Source organism: Zeus faber, assembly GCF_960531495.2.
Source record: "Zeus faber genome assembly, chromosome: 8".
Taxonomy (NCBI): Eukaryota; Metazoa; Chordata; class Actinopteri; order Zeiformes; family Zeidae; genus Zeus; species Zeus faber.
Genome location: NC_137195.1, coordinates 29,700,799 through 29,723,819, shown reverse-complemented (window position 1 = coordinate 29,723,819; position 23,021 = coordinate 29,700,799). Strand labels below are relative to the sequence as shown.

The following is a 23,021-nucleotide window of genomic DNA, read 5'->3' as shown; positions in this document are numbered from 1 at the left end:
ATCAGAGACATAGGTGACGAGAAGGTGATGGGTAGGTATGGTGTCAAAGAGAGGAATGTGGAAGGACAAATTGTGGTGGATTTTTGCCAAAAGGATGCAATTGGCTTTTGTGAATACGTATTTCAAGAAGAGGGAGGAACACTGGGTGAGACATACAAGAGTGGAGGAAGGTGCACACAGGTGGACTACATCTTATGCAGAGGTGCAATCTGAAAGAGATTAGTTACTTCAACGTGGTGGTAGGGGAGTGTGTTGCTGGGCAGCATCGGATGGTGGTCTGTAGGATGACTGGAGGCCCAGAAGAGGAAGACAGTGAAAGAAGAGCTAAAGATAAAATGATGGAAGTTCTAAAAGGAGGAGTGTTGTATGCAATTTAGGGAAGAGGTAAGATAGGTGGGAATGAACAGTTACCAGATGACTGGGAAACAACTGCAGAAGTGTTGAGGGAGACGGCCAAGAAGGTACTCGTGTATCATGTGAGAAGAGGAAGGAAGACAAAGACTCTTGGGGGTGGAATGAGGAAGTACAGGAGAGCATAGAGCAGAAGAGGTTGGTGAAGAAGAAATGGGATAGTCAGACAGATGAAGAAAGTAGACTGGAGTACAAGCTGATGCTGCGCAAGACGAAGAGAGAATTGGCAAAGGCATACGACGAGTTGTATGAGCGGTTGGACAGTAAGGAAGGAGAAAAGGACGTGTACTGATTGGCAAGATAAAGGGACCAAGCTGGGAATAAGCAGGTTAGGGTGATGGAGCATAATGATAGGAATGTGCTCACTAGTGAGGAGTGTGTTGAGAAGGTGGAAGGAGTACTTTGAGGACTTGATGAATGAAGAAAATGAGAGGGAGAGAAGAGTGGATGATGTGGGGATAGTGGATCAAGAAGCGCAGCAAATTAGCAAGGATGAGGTGAGAACAGCATTAAAGAAGATGAAGAGTGAGACTGAGTGAACATGGACTTTACAAACAGACACTCTGGTGAGAAAGGTAGCTGAGGAAATTCCGGGTCTCGGTGAGGATCCTCAAATCCTTCTACTGTGGAGCGGTGGAGAGCATCCTGACAGGCAACATCACTGCCTGGTTTGGGAACTGCACTGCTCAGGACAGGCTCAGGACAGACTTATACACCAGGAGGTGTAGTAGCAGAGCCCGCAGGATCATGAAAGATCCTCATCACCCCAACAACGGACTGTTCCAGCTGCTGCGGTCAGGCAAGCGCCTCCGCAGTCACACAGCAAGAACAGAGAGACTGAGACGGAGATTTTTCCCGCAAGCCATAAGAACTGTCAATGCTGACCTCACCAGGGGTCCTCACTGAGCCACATACATAGGCTCCACAACCTTCGGTACTGTATGTAGCATACTGTACCGCATACTGTGTCACTGTTCTGGGTTGTTCGGTGATACCGTATTGCTGCGCCGTACTGTTGTATACTGTGCTGTATTATCCCACAAACACTACCTCACTTCATTTACATGCCAGTTTAATGCACATATCTGTATATATATATTTGCCTATCCCATATACATAAGCCTATTCCCTTTATCTATTCCATTTTATTTTATTTTATTTTATTTTAATCTATATATTTTTATTTTATTCTATAAGTATTCGACTTACTGTATTATGTTTTAGGAATCAGTTAGTTGGCCTAGTAGAAAGAAATTTCCTTGGACATATTGTGTGTTATCACCAGGTGTGTTGCATTACATTTCACTGCATATATGTATGAAAGTATGTATATGTATGTGACGAATAAACCTCTTGAATCTTGAGTGAAAAGGCAGTTGGCCCAGATTACATACCCGGGAAGCATGGAAATGTTTAGGTGAGATGGCAGTGGCGTTAGTATCGAGACTAACGTTTAACACCATCCTAGAAAGGGAGTGGAGAAGAAGTGTACTGGTACCCATCTTCAAGAATAAGGGAGACGTACAGAGCTGTGGTAACTAGAGGGGAATAAAGTTGATCATCCACAGCATAAAGTTATGGGAAAGGGTAGTGGAGGCAAGGTTAAGAGGAGAGGTGGGGATAAGCGAACAGCAGTATGGTTTCAGGCCAGTAAAGAGTACTACAGATGCAATGTTTGTTTTTAGAATGCTGATGGAAAAGTACAGGGAAGGCCAGAGGGAGTTGCACTTCGTCTTTGTGCATTTAGAGAAAGCATATGATAGGGTGCCGAGAGAGGAAGTGTGGTATTGCATGAGGAAGTCAGGGGTGGCAGAGTAGTACGTAGGAGTGGTACAGGATATGTAAGAGGGCAGTCAGATAGTAGTAAGGTGTGCAGAAGGCGTGACAAAGGCATTCAAAGTGGAGGTGGGATTGCATCAAGGATCAGCTCTGAGCCCTTTCTTGTTTGCAATGGTGATGGAGAGGTTAACAGATGAAATCAGGAAGGAGTCTCCGTGGACTATGATGTTCGCGGATGACATTATGATCTGTAGTGAGAGTAGGGAGCAGGTTGAGGAGAGCCTGGAGAAGTTGAGGCATTCATTTGAGAAAAAAGGGATGATAGTCAGCAGGAGTAAGACAGAATACATGTGCCTGAATGGGAGGGAGGGCGGCGAAAAGCTGAGAATGCAAAGAGTGGAGGTGGAGAAGGCGAGATGAGATGGAGATGAGATCAAGTACTTGGGGTCGACCATCCAAATCAGCGGAGAGTGCGGGAGAGAGGTGAAGAAGAGAGTACAGGCAGGGTGGAGTGGGTGGAGAAGAGTGTCCGGCGTGATCAGTGACAGAAGGGTTTCAACAAGAGTGAAGGGGAAGGTCTACAGGACGGTAGTAAGACCAGCCATGTTGTACGGTTTAGAGGTGGTGGCAATGACAAAAAGGCAGGTGGCTGAACTGGAGGTGGCAGAGTTGAGGATGTTGAGATTTTCATTGGGAGTGACAAGGATGGACAGGATTAAGAATGAGTACATTAGAGGGACAGCTCAAGTTGGACAGGTTGGTGGAAAAGTGAGAGAGGCCAGATTGAGATGGTTTGGACACGTGTGTAGGAGAGATGAGAATTATATTTGGAGAAAGATGCTGAGGATGGAGCTGCCAGGCAAGAGGAAAAGAGGAAGGCCAAATGTATTTCCCGAACAAAGACTTAATTAAGGTTTATGGATGTGGTGAGGGAGGACATGCAGGCAGTTGGTGTAAGGGAGGAAGATGCACAGAACAGAAGGTATTGGAGGCAGATGAACAGCTGTGGCGACCCCTAACGGGAGCTGAGACAGCGTGCACGCAGGGAGCACACCGCGGTATTGTACTCGGCGTACAATACCGAGTTGGAGAGTTGGTCGTAAGTCCCAACAGTCATTAAACAGGTAGGTTGTTAAGTGAGTAGTAACCGTATGTAGTTTATTTTGAAATGTGATTCAATACCTTTCATAATGAGGTTATTCTGGGACCATAAATGGGTCTATTCCACTGAGAACGCAGCTCCTTCATCAATCAGTCATTTGCGTTCGTGTAAATAAAAAGAAATATTTTGATATTGTGTATATATACAGTATATATATAAAACAATATTGCTTGCTCCTGTCCAGGCTAGCTCCAAGGCATACTGTATGTTGCAATGGTAACCTAGCTGGCATCTTTTCTAGCTGGCTCTTAGAGCCACCCTAAGAGAACCCTCTTATACTGGAAGTTAGTCAGGCTAGTGGAAGTGAACCTCGCTTACGGCGTAAGTAACCTTTAGGGAATATCCCCCAGCTTTGCCCGACACGCGAACAAAGACATTCGCGTTTTTGTCAAGCCTACAAGCCTAATCTACCTCTGGTAATTTGCCTTGCGTAGTGCTTGGGTATGATGGCCTGCTGCTAAGATAAACTGCTAATCCAGCCCTTCTTTTGGACAGAAATATGCCCACGTTCGTCAGTCCCAGCGCGGCTCCAAGCCCTACTACACCTCGGTGCTGTGGTGGTGCGGCGTGGTCCTCATGGGCATCGGGGAGCTGGGGAACTTCGCCGCCTACGGCTTCGCCCCGGCGTCGCTCATCGCCCCCCTGGGCTGCGTGTCCGTCATAGGTAAGGGGAGCGTCTGCTTTCTTGCTGCGGATCCTGTCGTATAATATGAGACCATCTCACATCATGTTAACCCCAGCCAACCAAAAATAAATCCCTCTTTTCTCTGGAAACGTGGAAAGCCCAATACTCAGAGGAAATGTCAGGTTCTGTACATCGCAAATCTGACATCTTAGCTATTTCTTTACTGTCTCCTTTTATTCACTTCTTGGAAGTTGGCCTAGTTCATGTCATGGCCTTGAAAGAGGACCATTAGAGGTAGCTTTCCCTCGGAAAATACATTTAGAAATGTATTTCCCGAACAAAGACTTAATTAAGGCTTATTAGACTTATTAATCTTAATATTGCTCATGGTCTCATTGAAAACCCATACCCATTCAAGATACCGGTGGCACCTTTGATCAATACAGCATGTTTGTGGAAAAGGCCTGTTGTTTTAAGTGGTTTGTTTGTGTGCATGACACACCTTTCTGGACCTGCAAAAATGGTCTTAGAAAAGACATCTCAAGAGCAAATACCTCAGCCAAGCCAACGCTTTCATATAGGGCTGGGCGATAAAACGATTTTGATATTTTTCAGGAAAATATCTTCCACGATAACGAGGATTGATTTCTGAGATTTATTTTCAATACAGTTCTTTTGAGTCCGCTTTCCGCTACGTAAAAAGACACAACATAAACAGCCAATCGTACAGCAGAGAAACAAACTTAGTTTAACTAAAGCAACACATCCCCAACCCCATTTCCATGTCTGAATCTCATAAAGAGGTGTCGCGCCAATCCGTTACGCACATATTAACGTTATTATCAAACATGAAGTCTGACCAGTGTTGAGCGCTGAGGCTTCCTCTGCTCTCTCTGTCCCCGGCTCGACAGCGCCCGTATAGAATTACAAAGTGCAGATTCTGAAACTTCTTGGACTGTTCTCAGACAGCAATGATGATCATATATTTAAATGTATATAATATATATGTATTTATAATTTATTTTATTTATCTCTATTTTGGTTTACATGTTTATTCTTTTATTTATTCTGTGTTTAATGTAAAGCCATGAGAATACACGTAAAACTGTAAATTTAGCATTATTATTAAGATTAATAAATATATATTATGATAACTATCGACAGCGATCAATATAAAAAAACATATTGTGATAACATTTTTGGCCATATTGTCCAGCCCTACTTTTATAGATGAAACCTAGTGGTCGAAGAATCGCAAGTACCATGAATCCCAAATATTTCAATGAGTCGTGACTAATACCTCAAGAGGAAAGTGTCCCCTTTATGAACAGACTGAAAAAGGAACGCCAACCTAAGGAAGCGACCAACAGTCGTGAAGTACTGTACAGTCGTGAAGTACTGTACAGTCGTGAAGGACTGCGATAAAATCATTTTTATCATTATCATTATTATCAGCCATTTATTGTCACAATATTTTTTTCCTCTTCGTCAAAATAAAATTAGCAAGATAATTTCAATAATGTCTTCCGCAGATTTGTTCATTTATATAGGCAAGGGGCAATGGCAATGACAAGCCAATCAGATTGGACGGTCTAAAGCTGACCTTTCATCTCTGGCCAATTGCATTTGTCGATATAGAAAGAAGCCCCACCACCTCCCTCCTGGGTAGGTTGAACATGTAAACTCAGTGGAGACCGAGTCAGTGTCTAAAATTAGCAACTCTGAGGAGAAGGAGAAAGATGATGGATGGTTGATAACAGAGCCACATACATCGGTTTTTGGGCATTTTTTGGGGATATTTATGTTCCGACCCAAAGTAGACGGTAAATATCCATTGTAAAATATGTCGCCGAGATGTGCTGAGGAAAGACGGGCACAACACAAACGTAGTTATTTCGATTTAGGCCTACTTGCCATTATTATTTTGTTTTTGATTTTATAAAATGTTTATTTATGTTAAATGTTAATTAAAGAAGCTGCACTTTTATTACTTTTTGTTTTTGTTGACTTACGTTACGAGCACTGTGCAATGTTCATTAAAAATGCTGTTTACAATTGAATCTTCAGATATTTTTCCCCCTATTTTTCTTTGAGATTTCTATTGTTGGAAAAGAGAATTCGAAATGCTGCTGAGTTTTGTTGTAACCATTTTTTTACAATACAGATTAAAATTTTAGTGTTTGTTTTGGACAATTTCATTCCACCGATAAATGTGTTTTTAAATTGCATCACAGCATACCACTGTCTTTTTTATAAAAAAAAAAAAAAACTTAAGCGCTAAACATGAATTGGGATTTTTATATACGAGTATCGTGGTCATTATCATTATCGAATGTTATGCAGTATTTTATGGTGATAACATTTTTAGCCATATCGCTATGGCCATATTATCGGCATTCAGGCCATTGATGATGCTCTTTAGCCAATTGGAAAACAAAGTGTGTGTGTGTGTGTGTGTGTGTGTGTGTGTGTGTGTGTGTGTGTGTGTGTGTGTGTGTGTGTGTGTGTGTGTGTGTGTGTGTGTGTGTGTGTGTGTGTGTGTGTGTGTGTGTGTGGACTATGTGCACAGAGAGTGCACATGGCCCGTTGTTTTCCAATTTTTCTGCAGCTGCCCAATGCAAACACTCTGTGAAGACAGGTTAAATATTGAACAGGTACACAAGCACCCAGCAGCCCAGTCTTCATTGCACAGCAGGGAGGGAGGGATGGAAAGAAGCAGTGACTCACGGTTATTCATGTTTTACTATTACAAAGCTGTTCAAGTGGTTTTCCCATAACAGTGACAAACAAAGAGATGAACAGTCAGCGGATAAAAGCCCCCCTGATAGAAGCCGCAAATCCTGTTAAGTAGACCGTACCTTTTGGGGATTTACGCTGTCGGGGATTGGCGTAATGCTTTGACGACACAAAGGTATACATTTAGGACTTGGAGATTCTCTACAGTGCTGCGGTATCTCCTCCAATAACAAAATCACGTCTAAGCTTTGTCAGTTTTTATCGTGGTCAATGTCCTGGATGTGCACTCCCATGAATATCACATGGAAATCTCACATTTGCAGCAGTCTTTAAAGTTTTTTTTAAAAGAGCGTCTGGGACAACTAATGAGCAGCCGGAGATACAAGTGGGTGAAGGACTCCACCCCATTCAACACAATGCATTCTAATACACACACGCACGCACACACACACACACACTCTCACACACACACACACACACACACACACACACACACATAAATCCCCCCTTGTGAGGACACACAACAGGAGGCGGGAAGTAGGAAACAAAGAGGAAATTCAAGTGGAAGATGTTGGAGTTTGATCTAGAGAAAGCAGCAATACGAAGGAGGATACAGCTGACTGTGTGTGTGTGTGTGTGTGTGTGTGTGTGTGTGTGTGTGTGTGTGTGTGTGTGTGTGTGTGTGTGTGTGTGTGTGTGTGTGACGGTGTGCGAGGCGGTTGACGTTGTGTTCCGCAGACTGACACGGCGAGCAATTACCACTGTTCCCGTGTTCCTGAACACCCCCTTTCTGATTCCCTGTTGTGTGAAAACATATGGGGGGGGGGGGGTCATAATTCCTGCTGTAAACCGCGCCAGGGTTGTTTTAAAGATTGCCGATCCTGGCACGGAAAATATTGAGTGGTTGAATTTCACCCAATATGTGCTGTCAACGGTGACGAGAGAGGAATCGAGTGACATGAAGCTTACATGAAGCTTTGGGTGCTGTCTCTATCGGACAACTCTTTCTACAGCGTATTTCCCCAAAAAAGCCACAGAGACAGCTGGTGTGAAAATTCACTGTGGTATTACTGAGATTTATTGTAGAAGTAGCACAGGAATGACACAGTCTTTAAGGAGAGTGCCTCAGGCGTAGGCGGAGTATGACACAACGGGCCCCTGGGCACAGACGCCTTTTATGACCTCCCCCAGAACTCAAAATATATCGGAATTAATGTTTCCCTTTGGATTGACATTTTTTTGAGGGAGATTGTGAGATCACATTTTGGGGTTTTTCTCTCTTTCTACCTGTTTCTGTGCAGAGCTGATTAATACCCACAGTGGCGGGGCAGTGCTCTATAACCCTATGGAAATCTATCCCAAAACAGTTTGACTTATTAGTTGTGAACATCAAGCTATGAAATAGTTAATCATTGTCAGTGGTTGGTTGTTATCGCCTTCCATCAGCACCAGCTTGTACCCTAGCAGCCTTACTACAGCAATTTGACTCCCTAAATCTCCATCAAATCATATCGCTCCCTACCAGGTAGGACCCCAAAAAGCCTGAAAAGGCTACATTGATTGATGCTATCTTCACAAACTCCCCTCATACGTACCATTCTGGTGTGTTTTCCAATGGTATGACCGACCCAGCGTTTCCGTTATCCATTAATTGCCGGTTTTTGACCAGAAAAATCTGTTGAAGTCAAACTTATATTAAAATCTCTCTGGTCATAGTGTTCGGTGAAACTAATTCCCTCCAAGCACAATTAGTGCTCGGTGGATCATTTAGATAAAGTCCACAGATCTGTTCATTTTCAAGCTTGGCAAGTTGCAACGGGAAGACAATCAGGTCGGACGATCTAAAGCTGATCTGAAAGCTTCACCTCTGACCAATCACGTTTGTCAATATAGAACTAAGCCCCGCCCCCTCCGCCGTGGACGGGTTGTACTTGTAAACACAGTTGACACACACAGTACATACGGAGTGGAGACAGCCAGAGCATCTAGAACCCTGAGGAGAAACACAAAGATGACGTATAGTTGACAACAGAGACACATACATCCGTAGTTTGGCGGGGGGTTTTTCTGTGTTTAAGTTCCGACCCAAAGCAGACTGTAAATTTTCATTGTGTAAAATATGTCAATGGGATGTCCCAACAAAGACGGACAACACCACAACCTTTATTATTCAACCTACTTGCCATATTTATTTTGTTTTTTGATTTGATCAAAATGTAATTTTAGTGAAATGTGAAATCAAGCGGCTGCACTTGTTACTTATTGTTCACAAACAGAAATGATCTGATTTCAAGTAGTAATATTCGTAAATTTAAATTATTTATTTTTTAAATGGCTTAACTGACAGAACTTATTTTATTTTAAATAATGAATAAAAATATTATACATCTACATGCCATGATGATCTCATTCTCTATATATCCTGCTTATCAATTGTTTTTAAGCTCAATAAACACAGATCATATTTGTGGTGTGGGGATGGTCTAAATGAGCAGCCACACCAGACCTGGATCCAGGTGATTGGGTCAGAGTGGCTGCATACCTGTTGTTCATTGGTTGGTCTAATAAGCAGCTAGGTAAAACTGCCATCCCCACACTCACTCAGGATAGGAGCCCTGTCATGACATGTTCGATCTGCTCCTGGCTAATTCCATCCAGCCTCCTCTCTACAATAAACTGGTGTCTACTTTATTGCCTGTGTTTGATCAAACTGCTCTGCTAAACAGCCTGTCAGCATCAGTCATAAACAAATCCTAAAAACCTTCAACACTCAAGCCTTTTTACATGACCTGGCCAATGGGGAATGGTTTAGAGCCCGAAGTCATCATCTTCAGTCTTAATAAAAGATCTGATCTGAATTAGTTCACCGCCTAAACTACCATCTCAGTCAATTGGGTGTGAAAATGCCAGAACGTTTGGCTTTTCAATCTCTGAGGCATTGGACTCAGATTCTGCACAGAAAAGCACACTAAACAAACTGCACAGGTAACCATAGATTACCCAGAATGTGTTCGAGGTTTTCTCGAAAGCCCCTTTCTCACTTGCACTGAAAGCCGTAAGTCTACTGGCAATGTTCTGTATTGGCGTCACGTGGTAACAGGAGCCGGTGTTTATGTTCCGTAAAAGTCATTCCCTATATCTCCCCACTCTTGACCTGGTATCGTTTCCAGGAAAATGCCGGTAAGGCTGTGAATGGGAGTGAGTAGAAATGGAAGCAGTAACATTGCCGTAAAGTCGGGGTGGAGCACAATCCAAATAAAGCACAAATAGTGGGTTTTTACGAATATTTATTTCGTACAAATATATGAAAAAAGATTTGTTTTTGGAAAGAAAAAAAAAAGCATTTGGAAAAATGCCAATGAAAATGATCACACTAATTACATAACATTGGGTTAGGGTTATTGCGTTCGGGGACAGGGGCTCTGTCAGCGGAGGGAACTGAGACCGTCCAGGAGGGGTGGAGAGACAGGGAGCGAAGTGTTGGTCTAAAAAACGATTCTGTTGCCTAGTCTTGCGTGATATTAGTCATTAAGCATTACCAAATGGATCCATAACAGTCATCTACATGGGAACAGACCCCTAAAGTCCTATTGATAATATGAGGTGAACACTCACTATGACAGTGCCATGGCGACACTTCAAAGTAAATGTTTAGGCCGTTACAGTAAAAAAAATTGCAAATATAACAATAAAAAATGTTGGTTGTATATGTGTGTGTGTGTATATATATATATATATATATATATATATATATATATATATATATATATATATATATATATACATACACATGCATACATACACACACACACACACACACGTGTGTGTGTGTGTATATATGTATATGCGAGGCTTCAAACAGGATGTTCTCAGAGGGAAGTGGCCACTGAGCTTAGAGTGTCACAGAGTGTCATCAGCAGGTTCCAACAGAGATACAGAGACTGGAAGAGTCACAGAAAGGCATAGAAGTGGACGTCCTTTGGCCACATCCCACACTGATGAGCGCCTCATTATGAACAGTGCCAATAAGTAAGACAATAAGTTGAGACAATAAGTCGACTTATTGTCTGCTGAGGCATGGCACCCCACTCTTCTTGAAGGGTGGTCCTCAGGTCATTGAGGTTCCGGGGCACAGAGTTACGAGCCTTTACACGGCCACTCAGCTGAGCCCAGAGGTTTTCTGGGATACAGGTCTGGAGAAAGTGCAGGCCACTCCATTTGAGGTGCCCCAGTCTCCAGCAGCTGTTCCCTAATGATGCAACCTTGATGAGCTGGAGCATTGTCGTCCATGAAGATGAAATGAGGCCTGTGTTGTTCATGCAGGGGCACAATGACTGGATTAATGATGTTATTCAGGTAGTATGGGCTTGTCACTGTACCATTCACCAAGTGTAGGGCAGTTCTGTATTGACTAGACACACCTGCCCACTCTGTACCACCACCACCACCAAAGACTCGTCTGGTGACAACTGGGCTGATGCATAGCGCTCTCCTTGACGTCTCCAACATCATTGGCGGCCATCATTTCTGCTCAACGTGAATCAGCTTTCATCAGAGAACAGCACTGAGGCCACTGGTCCCTCATCCAGCGTAAATGCTCCCTGGCCCATGCAAGACGATGATGCCTGTGCCTGGTGGTGTGGTCAGGTACTCTTGCAGATCGTCTAGCACGCAGACCACGCTGATGTCAACGGTTTTGAATGGTCTGACGTGACACTTGGGTGCCTCTCACCTCCCTTAAATGTGCCTGGAGTTGAGTGGCATTCATCATCCGGTTCCGCAGGGCACTGTTCACAAGGAAGCGCTCATCAGTGTGGGATGTGGCCAAAGGACGTCCACTTCTATGCCTTTCTGTGACTCTTCCAGTCTCTGTATCTCTGTTGCAACCTGCTGATGACACTCTGTGACACTCTAAGCTCAGTGGCCACTTCCCTCTGACAACATCCTGTTTGAAGCCTCACAATGGCGAGGTACTGTTGATCAGTTGTTAGGTGTCGTCTTGGTCTCATGATGTCAAATTGTGAACAGCATGATGAAGAGGACTGTTTAAATACCAATTCTAATTGAACCAGGAAATGTATTGGTCGATTCATGGATCAAACACCTGTTGTGAATTTTGCCGTTCAGCTCCTTGTTAGAGAACAGCAAGTTGTGCAAAAAGTACTGAAACATTAAACAGTTGGACATGTGCATTCAAAAGTTTAGAGAAGGTCAAATTGAGTTCACCTGTAAAGGTTATAGTGCATTTTAGGTTCATCCTGAAATTTCACCGAAAGCCGAATATCCCTAACTTTTTGTGAGTAGTGTGTGTGTGTGTGTGTGTGTGTGTGTGTGTGTGTGTGTGTGTGTGTGTGTGTGTGTGTGTGTGTGTGTGTGTGTGTGTGTGTGTGTGTGTGTGTGTGTGTGTGTGTGTACTGTATATATGTATGTATATATATATATATATATATATATATATATATACTGTATCTCAGAACACATCAGAAGGAGGGGAATACCAGCCGGCTGGGATCCACATGGTAATCGCCTGGGAACTGACTGGGAATTGGTTGCCATGCGACACTGCATTGTTGTGGCCCAAGGCTATTTAAGATGTCCACCATCAAATTGACTATCAATATAATCTTCTCTATATGATACTTTATCTTTCTTTTAGGTAAATCATGTTGTTTTAGTTATACTGCACCACTTCTTTGCATTTTAGATTTTTCAAATACTGTTTTTATATACTGTTTTTAAAAAGTTATTTTAATCACTACTATGCCCTTATTTTACTTATTATGTAAAGTTGAGTTGGCTCTGAGACTAAGAATCTCATTATTGGTAATGATGCTTGCATTGTTATAAAGTATCTGAGAATAGACTTGAAACTTGAAACTATAATTATATATACCTAGTTTGAGTGCTCCCATGACAACAAAAACTATTGAACTTTGTGATTTAAAAAATGTAACCCAAGAAAGCAGCTTCTTTTTTGTAATTGAAAAGCTGTGCAACATGTAGATTAGATCTCAGAATCATAAAGACCTGTTCTTCTTCATATGACAAAAAAATTCTGTTGAACTCTGAAAAGGTGACCTCTGGTCAGGGTTCAAATATCTCAGGTCCACTGAAATCTCTCTGAAATGTGAATGTGCTTGTGTGAAGTTAGCGCCATCTCATGGTGATCCACTGAAATTGAATGAATGGGCGCGTTAACAGTTGAAATTAAACACGCCCTGGTCAGGACACATCAGAAGGAGGGGTCTACCAGCCAACTGGGAGCCGCATGGTAATCGCCTGGAACTGAATGGGAATTTGTTGCCATGCGACTGTCAGCCATCAGGCTTCCGGCTGGGACAGCCTTCTTTAAGTGGCTACCACTGTACAGCCAATCAGTTTACAGCGTCACATTAGGAGCCACGCCCACCCAGTGAGTTGAGCTTGCGTCACGTGAACCATCACAATTCTCATTGGAAGAGGGCGCTAGTGAGTCAGCTCATGAATATTAATTAGGGCAAGGCCACTCCTCATTAGTTCTTTGGAGGATTAAAACTTGCTTCTTACCAAATCCAGCAAACAACAACAACAACAACAAACTGGAAGTCCATTCCTACACATGCAATAAGCTATGACGCGCCTCATTCATTTAAAATGGTAAATGTCAGACTACTAGCTATTGAATTGGAAAAAAAGAGGTCTCCCATTTTCCCCGACATATTTTGTGACGCAAAACCCAGATGCACTTCATCTGACGGCCACTAGTGGGGAGGATCTGACTGTCAGATGTGATTACAGATTCGCTGTGAAGCAAGCTTAAAAGTCATTATAGATAAAACGATAGAAATACATAATTAGACATAGAAATAAAATAAAAAACATTGCTGATGGCCATGTTTTATAACGCGGTGTTTGAAGTTGGTAGATATAAAGAGACTTAAAATTGTTATTTTTTGCTCAGTCTTTAAGACTGTATCCTCACAAGACAAGACAGTATCAGGCAGTAGCTTAGCTGGGAGACGTGAGCGAGACTCGTTATATCTTTTTCTTTTTCATTTAGCCTTTGTATAAAAAACAAGTCACATGGCGCACCTAAGAGAGCAGGCTACAGATGCAGGAACACACACACACACACACACACACTAACACACACGCTTCCATATGACAATAAAAAAAGATGGATTCACAGACGCACGGTAGCGGTGGCTGAACTCCGCATACCTCGGCACGCCCACCCCCGACGCCGCCACACTCGCCGCATTAGCGAGGGTGGCGGGTCTCCATACTTTTTGTGTGGGGTTGCCATGGTTACGCCTCAGATCCAGCGGATCCAGCCGGTCCCAGAGGCGAGAAGGGAAGGAACAGCCACTAAAGGCTCGCCGGATGATAAAATATTAACAGCCGCTCCATGTACTGCCGTTATTGACGCCGGTTCGACGTTGACAATTTCGGATCTGGACCCGGGGGGGCTCCTCGTCCCCTCCCCCCCATCACCAAATCACCCCCATCACTCTGTAAAAGAGTCTGCAGGAATGAGTTTGACGCCTGGACTCCTGTTTAACATGGGTTTTGTTAACGACAGAATCGGTTTATCAGTGTGTCAGATGCTGCTGTAACCGTCTGTCTGCGTGCCTGTCTGTCTATCTCTTAACGAGTCAGTTCTGCCTGTCAAATATTCTATCCACCCCTATCTGCTTGTCACACACATCTATCCACTCTTTTCTGGGAGATTGTGGCGTTTTTTATTATAGCCTGCCTGTCTGTCTCTCTGCCTATCAGCTTCTTCATCTCCCACTCTCTCCGTGGGCACATATCTCTGTCCATCAATGTGACAGTTCAATCTGTGTTTATTCCCCCCCTGAATCTGAGTCCCTCGCATTTCCAATGGAAACATTAAGTGGTGGACTTTATCTGAGACATGGCTGATGGAATTAAAATCTATATTTTTTTTGTAGCTTAGGCGATTTCATGACTTTGATATGTTGATAATGGATTCATTAAAAAAATGAGCCACAGCATGTTTTCCTCTCCATTTGAAAAGAGATCAATTTATCTGCCTGGTTTTACGGTATACTTTATGAGAAAAAGTTCCTTCATTTCTTAAAAACCAAAATATAATGCATGGCCCACACTACAAGATATTTTAAATCTTAACAGATGTTAACGACATATCATGATAAACTTAAGTTTTGTTCTTATACTCAAAAAATCGGGACTTTGCTCACGATTGTCCGAAGGGAGGAATCGGGCCCAATATCGGCTTTATTATGTTGTAGTGCATATCCCGCTTAAGTAATAAAAATTGCCAAAATGCCAAAATGTACTCTCTGGCTGTAAAACATTTATTTCATATTTAATTTGATCGCACGGATTCGATTGGATTCAATATTGACGGAATCTGATGATGAGACAGCTCACGATATGATTCTATATTTAATATTTAATTGAAGGTGCAAATGGTTCCTTAACTACAAAACATTCAGTAAACAACAGTAGCGTTACAATTTTCGAATAGATTCAGAAATTTAAACGTTATAGAAATGAATCGTATCGCAGTTTCATTTTTTTGTTTTAAATACAATGGTTGAATCATATGCACTCCAAAGACTAAGAGTTGAGTGTTAAACTGCATGTAGCACCGTTGTAAATATTAGAATGAGCTTGTCTTGGCGGATGGCTACATTTAAAATACATTTAAACATCTATTTCCCCCTTTGTTTTTTCCTTTGCAGCCAGTGCTATCATATCTGTGCTTTTCCTCAAGGAAACGGTGCGGGCATCGGACATTTTTGGTAAGCAGATGGTGAAAATCACAATCCCTGCAGGGGGCTTCCTGTAATCGAAATATCTATTGTCAAATAAAAAAGCAAAAATATTATTTTTGTATTTATTAAATTTTTATTGTAAGAAATGATATATTATTATATATCACTTTTTATTGTTACTATTATATATATTTTTATTATTGTTGTTTAGAATTCAATTTTTTATTGTTCATTTATTTTTATTGTTTTTTTTGTTATGTTTTGGTTTAAATTCATTGTTTATAGATTATCATCACATTAATTGTAAATGTCCAAATTATATGTATAATATATATTGTGACATTTTTTCTATCTTCTCGTCAATTCTTAGGTTTATTGCATACTGCAGATAGTTGTATTGCATATATGTGCGGCATTTATGTGAGCTGCTGTGACACCGCGATTTTCCTAGAGAGATAAAGGATGAATAAAGTATCGCTTACCACTATATATGCCTTCAATACTTCTTCTCTCCGTCCTGCAGGTGGCACCCTGGCAGTCACAGGGACTTATCTCCTGGTGACCTTCGCCCCGCACACCTGGGCACACATCACTGCCCAGCTGGTCCAGTACTACGCCATGAGCTGGCAGTTCCTTGTTTACCTCGTATGTACTGTATCCTTCATCGATGGAGAATCCAAAATTTCTTGATTAGAATTCTCATCACTGTCCGTTACTGTCAGTACTTACTGAGGCTTGACTCTGACCCGTTCTCCAACGACTTAAGAACTGTCTGTGACTCATCCTCTAAGGATTTGAGAATGGACTCGGACTTCAGATTTGACTCCGGTTCGCCCACCAAAGCCGTGAGACTTTTTCAGACTCGTCCTCCAAGGACTTGATAACTGAATTGGACTCGTCCTTGAAGGACTTGCAAATTGACTTGTACTTCAAAGACTTCGGACTTGCATTTGATGACTCTTGATTTTTCTCTGCTTGAAGTGACTTGAACTGTGAACAAAAGAAAAAAATATGTTTTAGCTTGTCCCTTTCCTTATCTTTCTGGTTTTGAAACCTCTCTATTGAAAACCAAGTTGAGGTGCTGTTTTAGCCGAAGTCCTTCATCCACCAAAGTACTGTCGGACTTGCAATTACATTGCCAGGACTCCTCCCGCCATTCATCTTAATTTCTCCCTGACATGTTCATTTCTTTAAAATTAAAGGACAGTTCTGCACAGTATGTTAGGCTGAGAGAAGAGCCATGTGGTGTGTAGGAAAAGAAAGAGGGATTGGAGCAGAATTTCAGTCCATCTGTTTTGTTTGAATGAGTCGTCTGCATCACTGATATGAATGGGCTGTGGAATGCAAATACAGTCAAACCCGGTTTCTCTGACCCTGACTTATGCAAATGTACGGCTCAACCCTATTCTAGTGTTGATCAGTAACTTCACAATGCAGACCTGAAAGGCGCAAAAAGAAGATCTCTGTTGTCTATTGTCAAATGTGGGTTAGGGTTAGCCTGACAAACAGTGATATGATGATATGATGTGATGTGATATGATGACGAAATGTATATATTGTAAGTCATTTTGGACAAAGGCGTTTGCGAAATTACTTAATGTAATTAAGGAACAGTTCTACTGGCGTCTTCAATGGGTCAATCAATCATCTCAGAGTTTCTTTTTATGAGGGAACAGAATCCCCATTAAAGGTTTGTCTGTACCCCCCCCCTTCTCTCTCTCTCCGTCTTATCCTCCAGCTCATAGAGGTCATCGTCTTTTGCATCCTGCTCTATCTGTACAAGAGGAGGAACATGAAGCACATTGTCATTGTGATGCTACTGGTGGCCCTACTCGGTATGGACGAGGGGAGAAGGGGTGATGGATTAAACCGTTTTTTTAGACAGGCCGAGGTTCCTCTGTTGCCTGGTTACCAAAGGTTGGACACGTACATGGTTCCATTATCATTTTTCCCCCACAAAGGTTCGGATAGTGCTGTGGTGTGTTACTGGCGGTAACAGTAACAAGGAAAGCAAGATGGAGGACAGTTCCATCCTCCTTGAAACATAACATGTTACAATTGCCTCTGTTTTATAATCGTTATGCAACAGAAATATACGCAACAAAAATATGTACTGAAAATTGTAATTAATAATATATTTGCATTTCACATATAACAAAGCGTATAACCATATATTGGGAAAAAAAAAATAAAAAAAAAAAATATATATATATATACAGTATATATTTGAATAATTGTAATAATTGTTTTATTTATAGATGTGTGTATGTGTGTACTATATATTTGGGTATACAATTCTATGTCACAATTGACAAATATACACTGTATATAAAAATGTAAATTCATAAATACAGCAATCCTCAAATTTCAATTGTAGAATATTAAGATTTGTAAATAAAAAATGATTTACACTTCACAAATAAATAAGTAATACATTTTTGGTGGATGGAGCGATATACAGTATGCCTTTTGTTTGGCGTATTAAAAATTCATAATACAGATGTGTTTAAGGCCAAAAATGAGTGTCAATACTGACTAATACGTTTGTTTTTTTGCATAGAAATAGGACCAGTACAACAAATCTCGTTGGTTTCACTTCACTATGCAAACCTGCATGGTAGACGCAAACAACACGTCTTTTCTTTCCACGTCACTTTCTGCACAAGTGTGTACCCAACCTGTGGCTCTCTGTGTTTTGCGGCAGCCTCCCTGACGGTGATCTCAGTGAAGGCTGTGTCCGGGATGATCACAGAGTCGCTGACGGGCAGCCTGCAGCTCATCTACCCCATCTTCTACGTCATGCTCATCGTCATGGCCGCCTCCTGCGCCTTCCAGATCAAGTTAGTCAGGGGTTTTTACTATATCTGAAATTGTGTGCTCAAATAAATCAATTACGCTGTTGATTCTGTAACAACATAGTAAGTACATAGCAATAATTTATTATTTTGCTCTAAACTGCCGTTAAACCTCACAGAAGAAGAATTCTGTGCATGGTATTGCATTTTTGACTATTTCATTTCATTTTTTATTATTTTCAGACTCTTAAGCAGTTTTCTTTTTTCAATTAATTGTCATTGCACAGAGTACAAGCACTGAGGCAATGAAATGCATTTCACCCATCTTAGTAACATCTTAGTATCTAGGAGCAGTGGGCTGCCATATAGCGGCGCCTGGGGAACTGGGTGTCTTGCTCAAGGGGACACATCAGCACGCTATCAGGAGAAGCCGGGAAAGAAACCGGCAATCATCTTATTACTAGACGATCCACTCTACCTCCTGAGCCACTGCCCCCTGAGTGGAAAAAAATGCTAGTTGTCTGTAGAGAAACACACCAATTCTCACCCTGCCAAATTCCTTGTATATGAAAACATACTTGACAGAAGAAACTGGTTCAGATTCTGAAATGTCATACTATGGAAACACTTAACGACCCGTAACACACACTCTCTCTCTCGCTCTCTCTCGCTCTCTCTCTCCTAATTTTCTCAGACATAAAAAAATTGTATGCAAAATCATGTATTGGACGCCGTGATGGATGAGCACTCTTGTGTTTCCGCGTTCGGCAACCCAAGGTCATCGTAGTCCTTGTTTTCCCCTCGAATAAACAACCTCCTCCCTTCCTTCCACCACAGATTTCTCAATCAGGCGATGAAAATGTTTGACGCCACCGAGGTGGTTCCCATCAACTTTGTGTTTTTCACCGCGAGCGCCATCATCGCAGGTATGCCGACTGATAATTCTATATAAAAAAATAAATAAATAAATATATATATATATATATATATATACACACACACACACACACACTACATAGTTAGTTATAATATATATTTGTATTATATTAAATATGATATACTATGTTATACTATGTTATTATTATTAATAATAATTAATTTTTAATTTATATATTGCCTGAAATTTCCTATGGGGGATCAATAAAATACTCTTATATTGTATATGTCGATATTGGTTGGATCTATTTGTGTGTCTATTTATGAATCTTGGCATAAAGAAAATTGTATTCATTTTAATTAATAGGCGCCACATTGCATCAAACATGAAATTATTGCTTCAGTATAAAAAGGCATAAATTACTATTTAAGGGCTACTGCTAAAATATAAATCCATAAAAATAAATTAAAACTATATAGAAAATACATTGAATTGATAACCTATATTTGAATAGCACCTTTCATGACATAAGTGCTTTACATTAAAATAAGGCCATCAGATAGAAAATGAAAATATGTATAGACACCTCAAAATGTCCTCTAAATTCCTTAGTTATTCTAAGGAACTCTTCTCTACGTGTGAGAGTCAACGGCGTATTTTTTTTGAAGCTTGAGGGAACAATCCCCAATTATTTTCAATGATATGACTTGCTAGGATGTCATTTTTTGATGTACGGTAAATATTGTTGAGCTCTGACAGGACTGTGGATCACCTGAAGGCCTGTGATGTTTCCAATGCATTTATTTTTTTGGACTAAAATGCATTCGAAAATTAAACCCTGGAGTCTGGTCCTTCTCAGGGGGAAACATTTTCCATCAAAGTAGATTTTTCAATGCAAAAGGCATGCTGGCTTGACTTCGAATACATTTGTGGAGGCTTTTATCACTGCTGTAACCTGCTTCCACTGTTAAAAGTCCATTTCGGCCTCCAGTTTGTTCTTTTGTTCTTTTCCCGCTAAATCAGTATAAAGATAATCCTACTTAATCTAGAATTTTGTTGCTTAATTTAAGATGAATTAGCTGCAGACGAGGAAGTCCTAGACTAAGGTCTTTAAGGACTAGTCAGGTCCTTCTGTCTAGTCTTGGTGCTGGACCTAGTCCAGATAATCAATTTTCTCTATTGTCAAAGTCGACCTGGGGGCCCACGTCCATTCACCACCTCCAAAGATAAAGCCGCCTCTGACCAGGTTTGAGATTAGCTCTATTCTTCCTTCTGGAAATCCGATTTTTCCGAAGACGAATCCGAAGAAATGGGCAAGCCTGAGACTATTTTTAAACCAAGACCGAGAAAGGCCATTTTAGTCAGTCCTAGACAGTCTTAACTGTTTCCGCCAAACCCCCTTAATTATTTACTGATGGTGCTTTTTCGAGGTTGCAACTCACTCATTCATACAGTCGACATCCATCATTTTTGACGTGAAACTGATTTTAGCACGAAAAGCTAAATTTTCCAGCTCCTGTTAAAATGGTAAGAAAGTGACTTGTGCTTATCCGAGGCCGAGTCATCACGGAGTAAAACCATGTCTTCATATTCGTTCTGCCTCTTTTTGACGACAGTATTGTGATTATAAGTCTAATAATACAGTGGTACCTTGAGTTACGAGCGCACTAACATACAAGTTTTCCGAGTTATGAGCCGTCATTCTGGCGATTTTTTTGTATTGATTTGCGAGCAAATATTTGAGTTACGAGGAGCGAGCTTCAGGTACACCACCGCTGGTGGGCGTGGCGAGCGAATGGGGCCAGCATCCCACGTCTCTCCTTCACTTCACGTGGTTACCTGAGCGTGGAAGCATCTCTTTTGTGTTTTGTGCTCGTGATTTGTGCTTTTTGTGCAGTTATTTTGCCAATTTTAAAGTAAGTGCTGAGGAGAAGAAGAAGTGGATTATGTCCATTGACTTAAAGCGCAAAATAATAGAAAAACATGAGGGAGGTGTGCGTGTGATGGAATTAGCGAGGCAGTACGAGCGTAGTACTTGTACGATATGTACCATACTGAAGCAGAAGGAGACGATAAAGGGTATTACGCCAGCCAAGGGCGTTAAAATAATGTCTAAGCTGCAGACCGCTGTCTGAGAATCTGCTGTTGGTGTGGTTGACGGAGAAGCAGCTCGCAGGAGATAGCGTGACGGAGGGTATCATCTGCGAGAAGGCAAAAATGATCGACACATTCTTTAATTGTGTTTTAATACAATATTTGTTATTTATAAATACATTTTTCTTATTTAAAAACACGTAACAAAAACAAATTGGGGTGGTTTTTTGGGGGCTGGAACGGATTAATGGCATTTAAATTAATTTCAATGGGGAAAATTGATTTGCAATACGAGCAGATTGAATTACGAGCTCTGTCACGGAACGCATTAAACTCGTAAGTCAAAGTACCACTGTACTAATCTATACAGAAAAAACCTCAACCACTTTGACTCATTGGTGCTCGGTAGTAGCGTAGTGTTAGGAACAGAACCACATTTTAAATGAGAACCTTTTGAATCTATTACCGTGTCTGTGTCAAACTGATTTTATTGTATTCATTCATTTTGCAGGAATCTTGTTTTACCAGGAGTTTGAGAGCTTGTCCGTATTGAACATCTTGATGTTCCTTTTCGGGTAAACACTCACCATGTGATATGCATTTTGCTCTATCCCTTTCATCCTTTATACAATAAGGTTCAAGTACAGATATTTTTTATTTGGTATATAACCCCTCTGCACAACTCCACAGCTGTCTTCTGTCTTTCCTCGGTGTGTTCCTCATCGCCAGAAACAGACCAAAGATCAAGCAACAAGACGCCGCTTTTATTGCCATGGATAAAATCCCCGGTGAGAGATTAGAGACTGGATTCACCTCGAACAGTTTTTCCCCACTTAAATAATGAAAAGGCTTTTCCATTAAACTCTTTTCTTGGAGATGTGGTTGTTGACGGGTCACCTGGTAAAAAGTAAAAAGGTAAAAAGTTTAATTCAGTGAGTGTTACGCAGTGAGTGGGGGAGGACTTTCAGTGAATAATGAACGAGAGTCAAGGGTCAGTTCGGAGTTGCGAATGGAAACTAATTTGAGTGAAATGAAAAGAGTAAATGCGCCATTCGACATGAATGTGACCTTTTTTTTTTTTGCCTTGAACTTTAATTTAGTTCTAAGGAATCCTTTCAGAATGTGAATTGGAGATCCACTCGCTAGCATCCACTCCTTAAGTCGGAATGGCTCCCGACTCATTAAAAAGGTTCGCTAGTGGTCCATAATAAGCACGCGTCAACATGTTTCTGATGTTTTTTATTGGGTAACAAGGATAGTGGTGTGCTGTGGGATTAATTGGGTTGGGTCCGTTTAATGAGCTCTGCCGTCTTGCCGTCACAGGGAGGAGAACGGACAGGATTCAGCCTGAGGCCAAGCCTTCAACATACGGCTCGCTGGCAGCCAAGCTCATGTGCAACAGAGCTGGCCAAGTGGACGATTTGTAGGACACTACTCCATCTGTCTGAAACGGTTCGGTGTGGATTCAGCCGTTCAGACAGCACAAATAACGGCTGTTTACAAATGTATATATAAAAAAAAAAAAAAAAAAAAAGCATTGTATGTATTCAAAATGATGGCAGAAGAAAAATCCAGCTCAATGGAATTTTTTGGCGGTCCCATTCAATTCTGTATTACAATTGTATATTATGTTCCACTTGCTTTCATACTCAATACACTAAACGCAAATCCTTTCAGTGTGGCTTTATTTTCATTTTGAAAGAAAAAATAAGACACACACACATCCCCCTATCCTCACAACAACAAGGCAGAATAGAGTCTTCTCAAACCTCATCTCAAGAAAGCTAAAACCTAAACC

General features: G+C 41.3%; 1 protein-coding gene across 2 annotated transcripts in view; it reads left to right on the top strand.

Annotated features, from left to right (window-relative positions):
* nipal2 (NIPA like domain containing 2) overlaps positions 1-22,943 on the top strand; it is a 35,072-nt gene extending 12,129 nt beyond the window's left edge. Inside the window, exons 3-12 of one of the 2 annotated variants that reach the window (XR_013844271.1) lie at positions 3,848-4,016; positions 15,425-15,484; positions 15,981-16,102; positions 17,196-17,292; positions 18,162-18,297; positions 19,090-19,178; positions 21,735-21,798; positions 21,914-22,011; positions 22,324-22,412; positions 22,547-22,596. Coding sequence is in view for 1 of the 2 variants with exons in the window: in XM_080005152.1 (XP_079861278.1) it covers positions 3,848-4,016; positions 15,425-15,484; positions 15,981-16,102; positions 17,196-17,292; positions 18,162-18,297; positions 19,090-19,178; positions 21,735-21,798; positions 21,914-22,011; positions 22,547-22,650 (939 nt within the window). In the remaining variant the exon portion in view is untranslated. Of the gene's footprint in view, positions 1-3,847; positions 4,017-15,424; positions 15,485-15,980; positions 16,103-17,195; positions 17,293-18,161; positions 18,298-19,089; positions 19,179-21,734; positions 21,799-21,913; positions 22,012-22,323; positions 22,413-22,546 lie in introns of both variants that reach the window. The other variant, XM_080005152.1, reaches the window with a different exon arrangement.
* Positions 22,944-23,021: the final 78 nt, after the last annotated feature.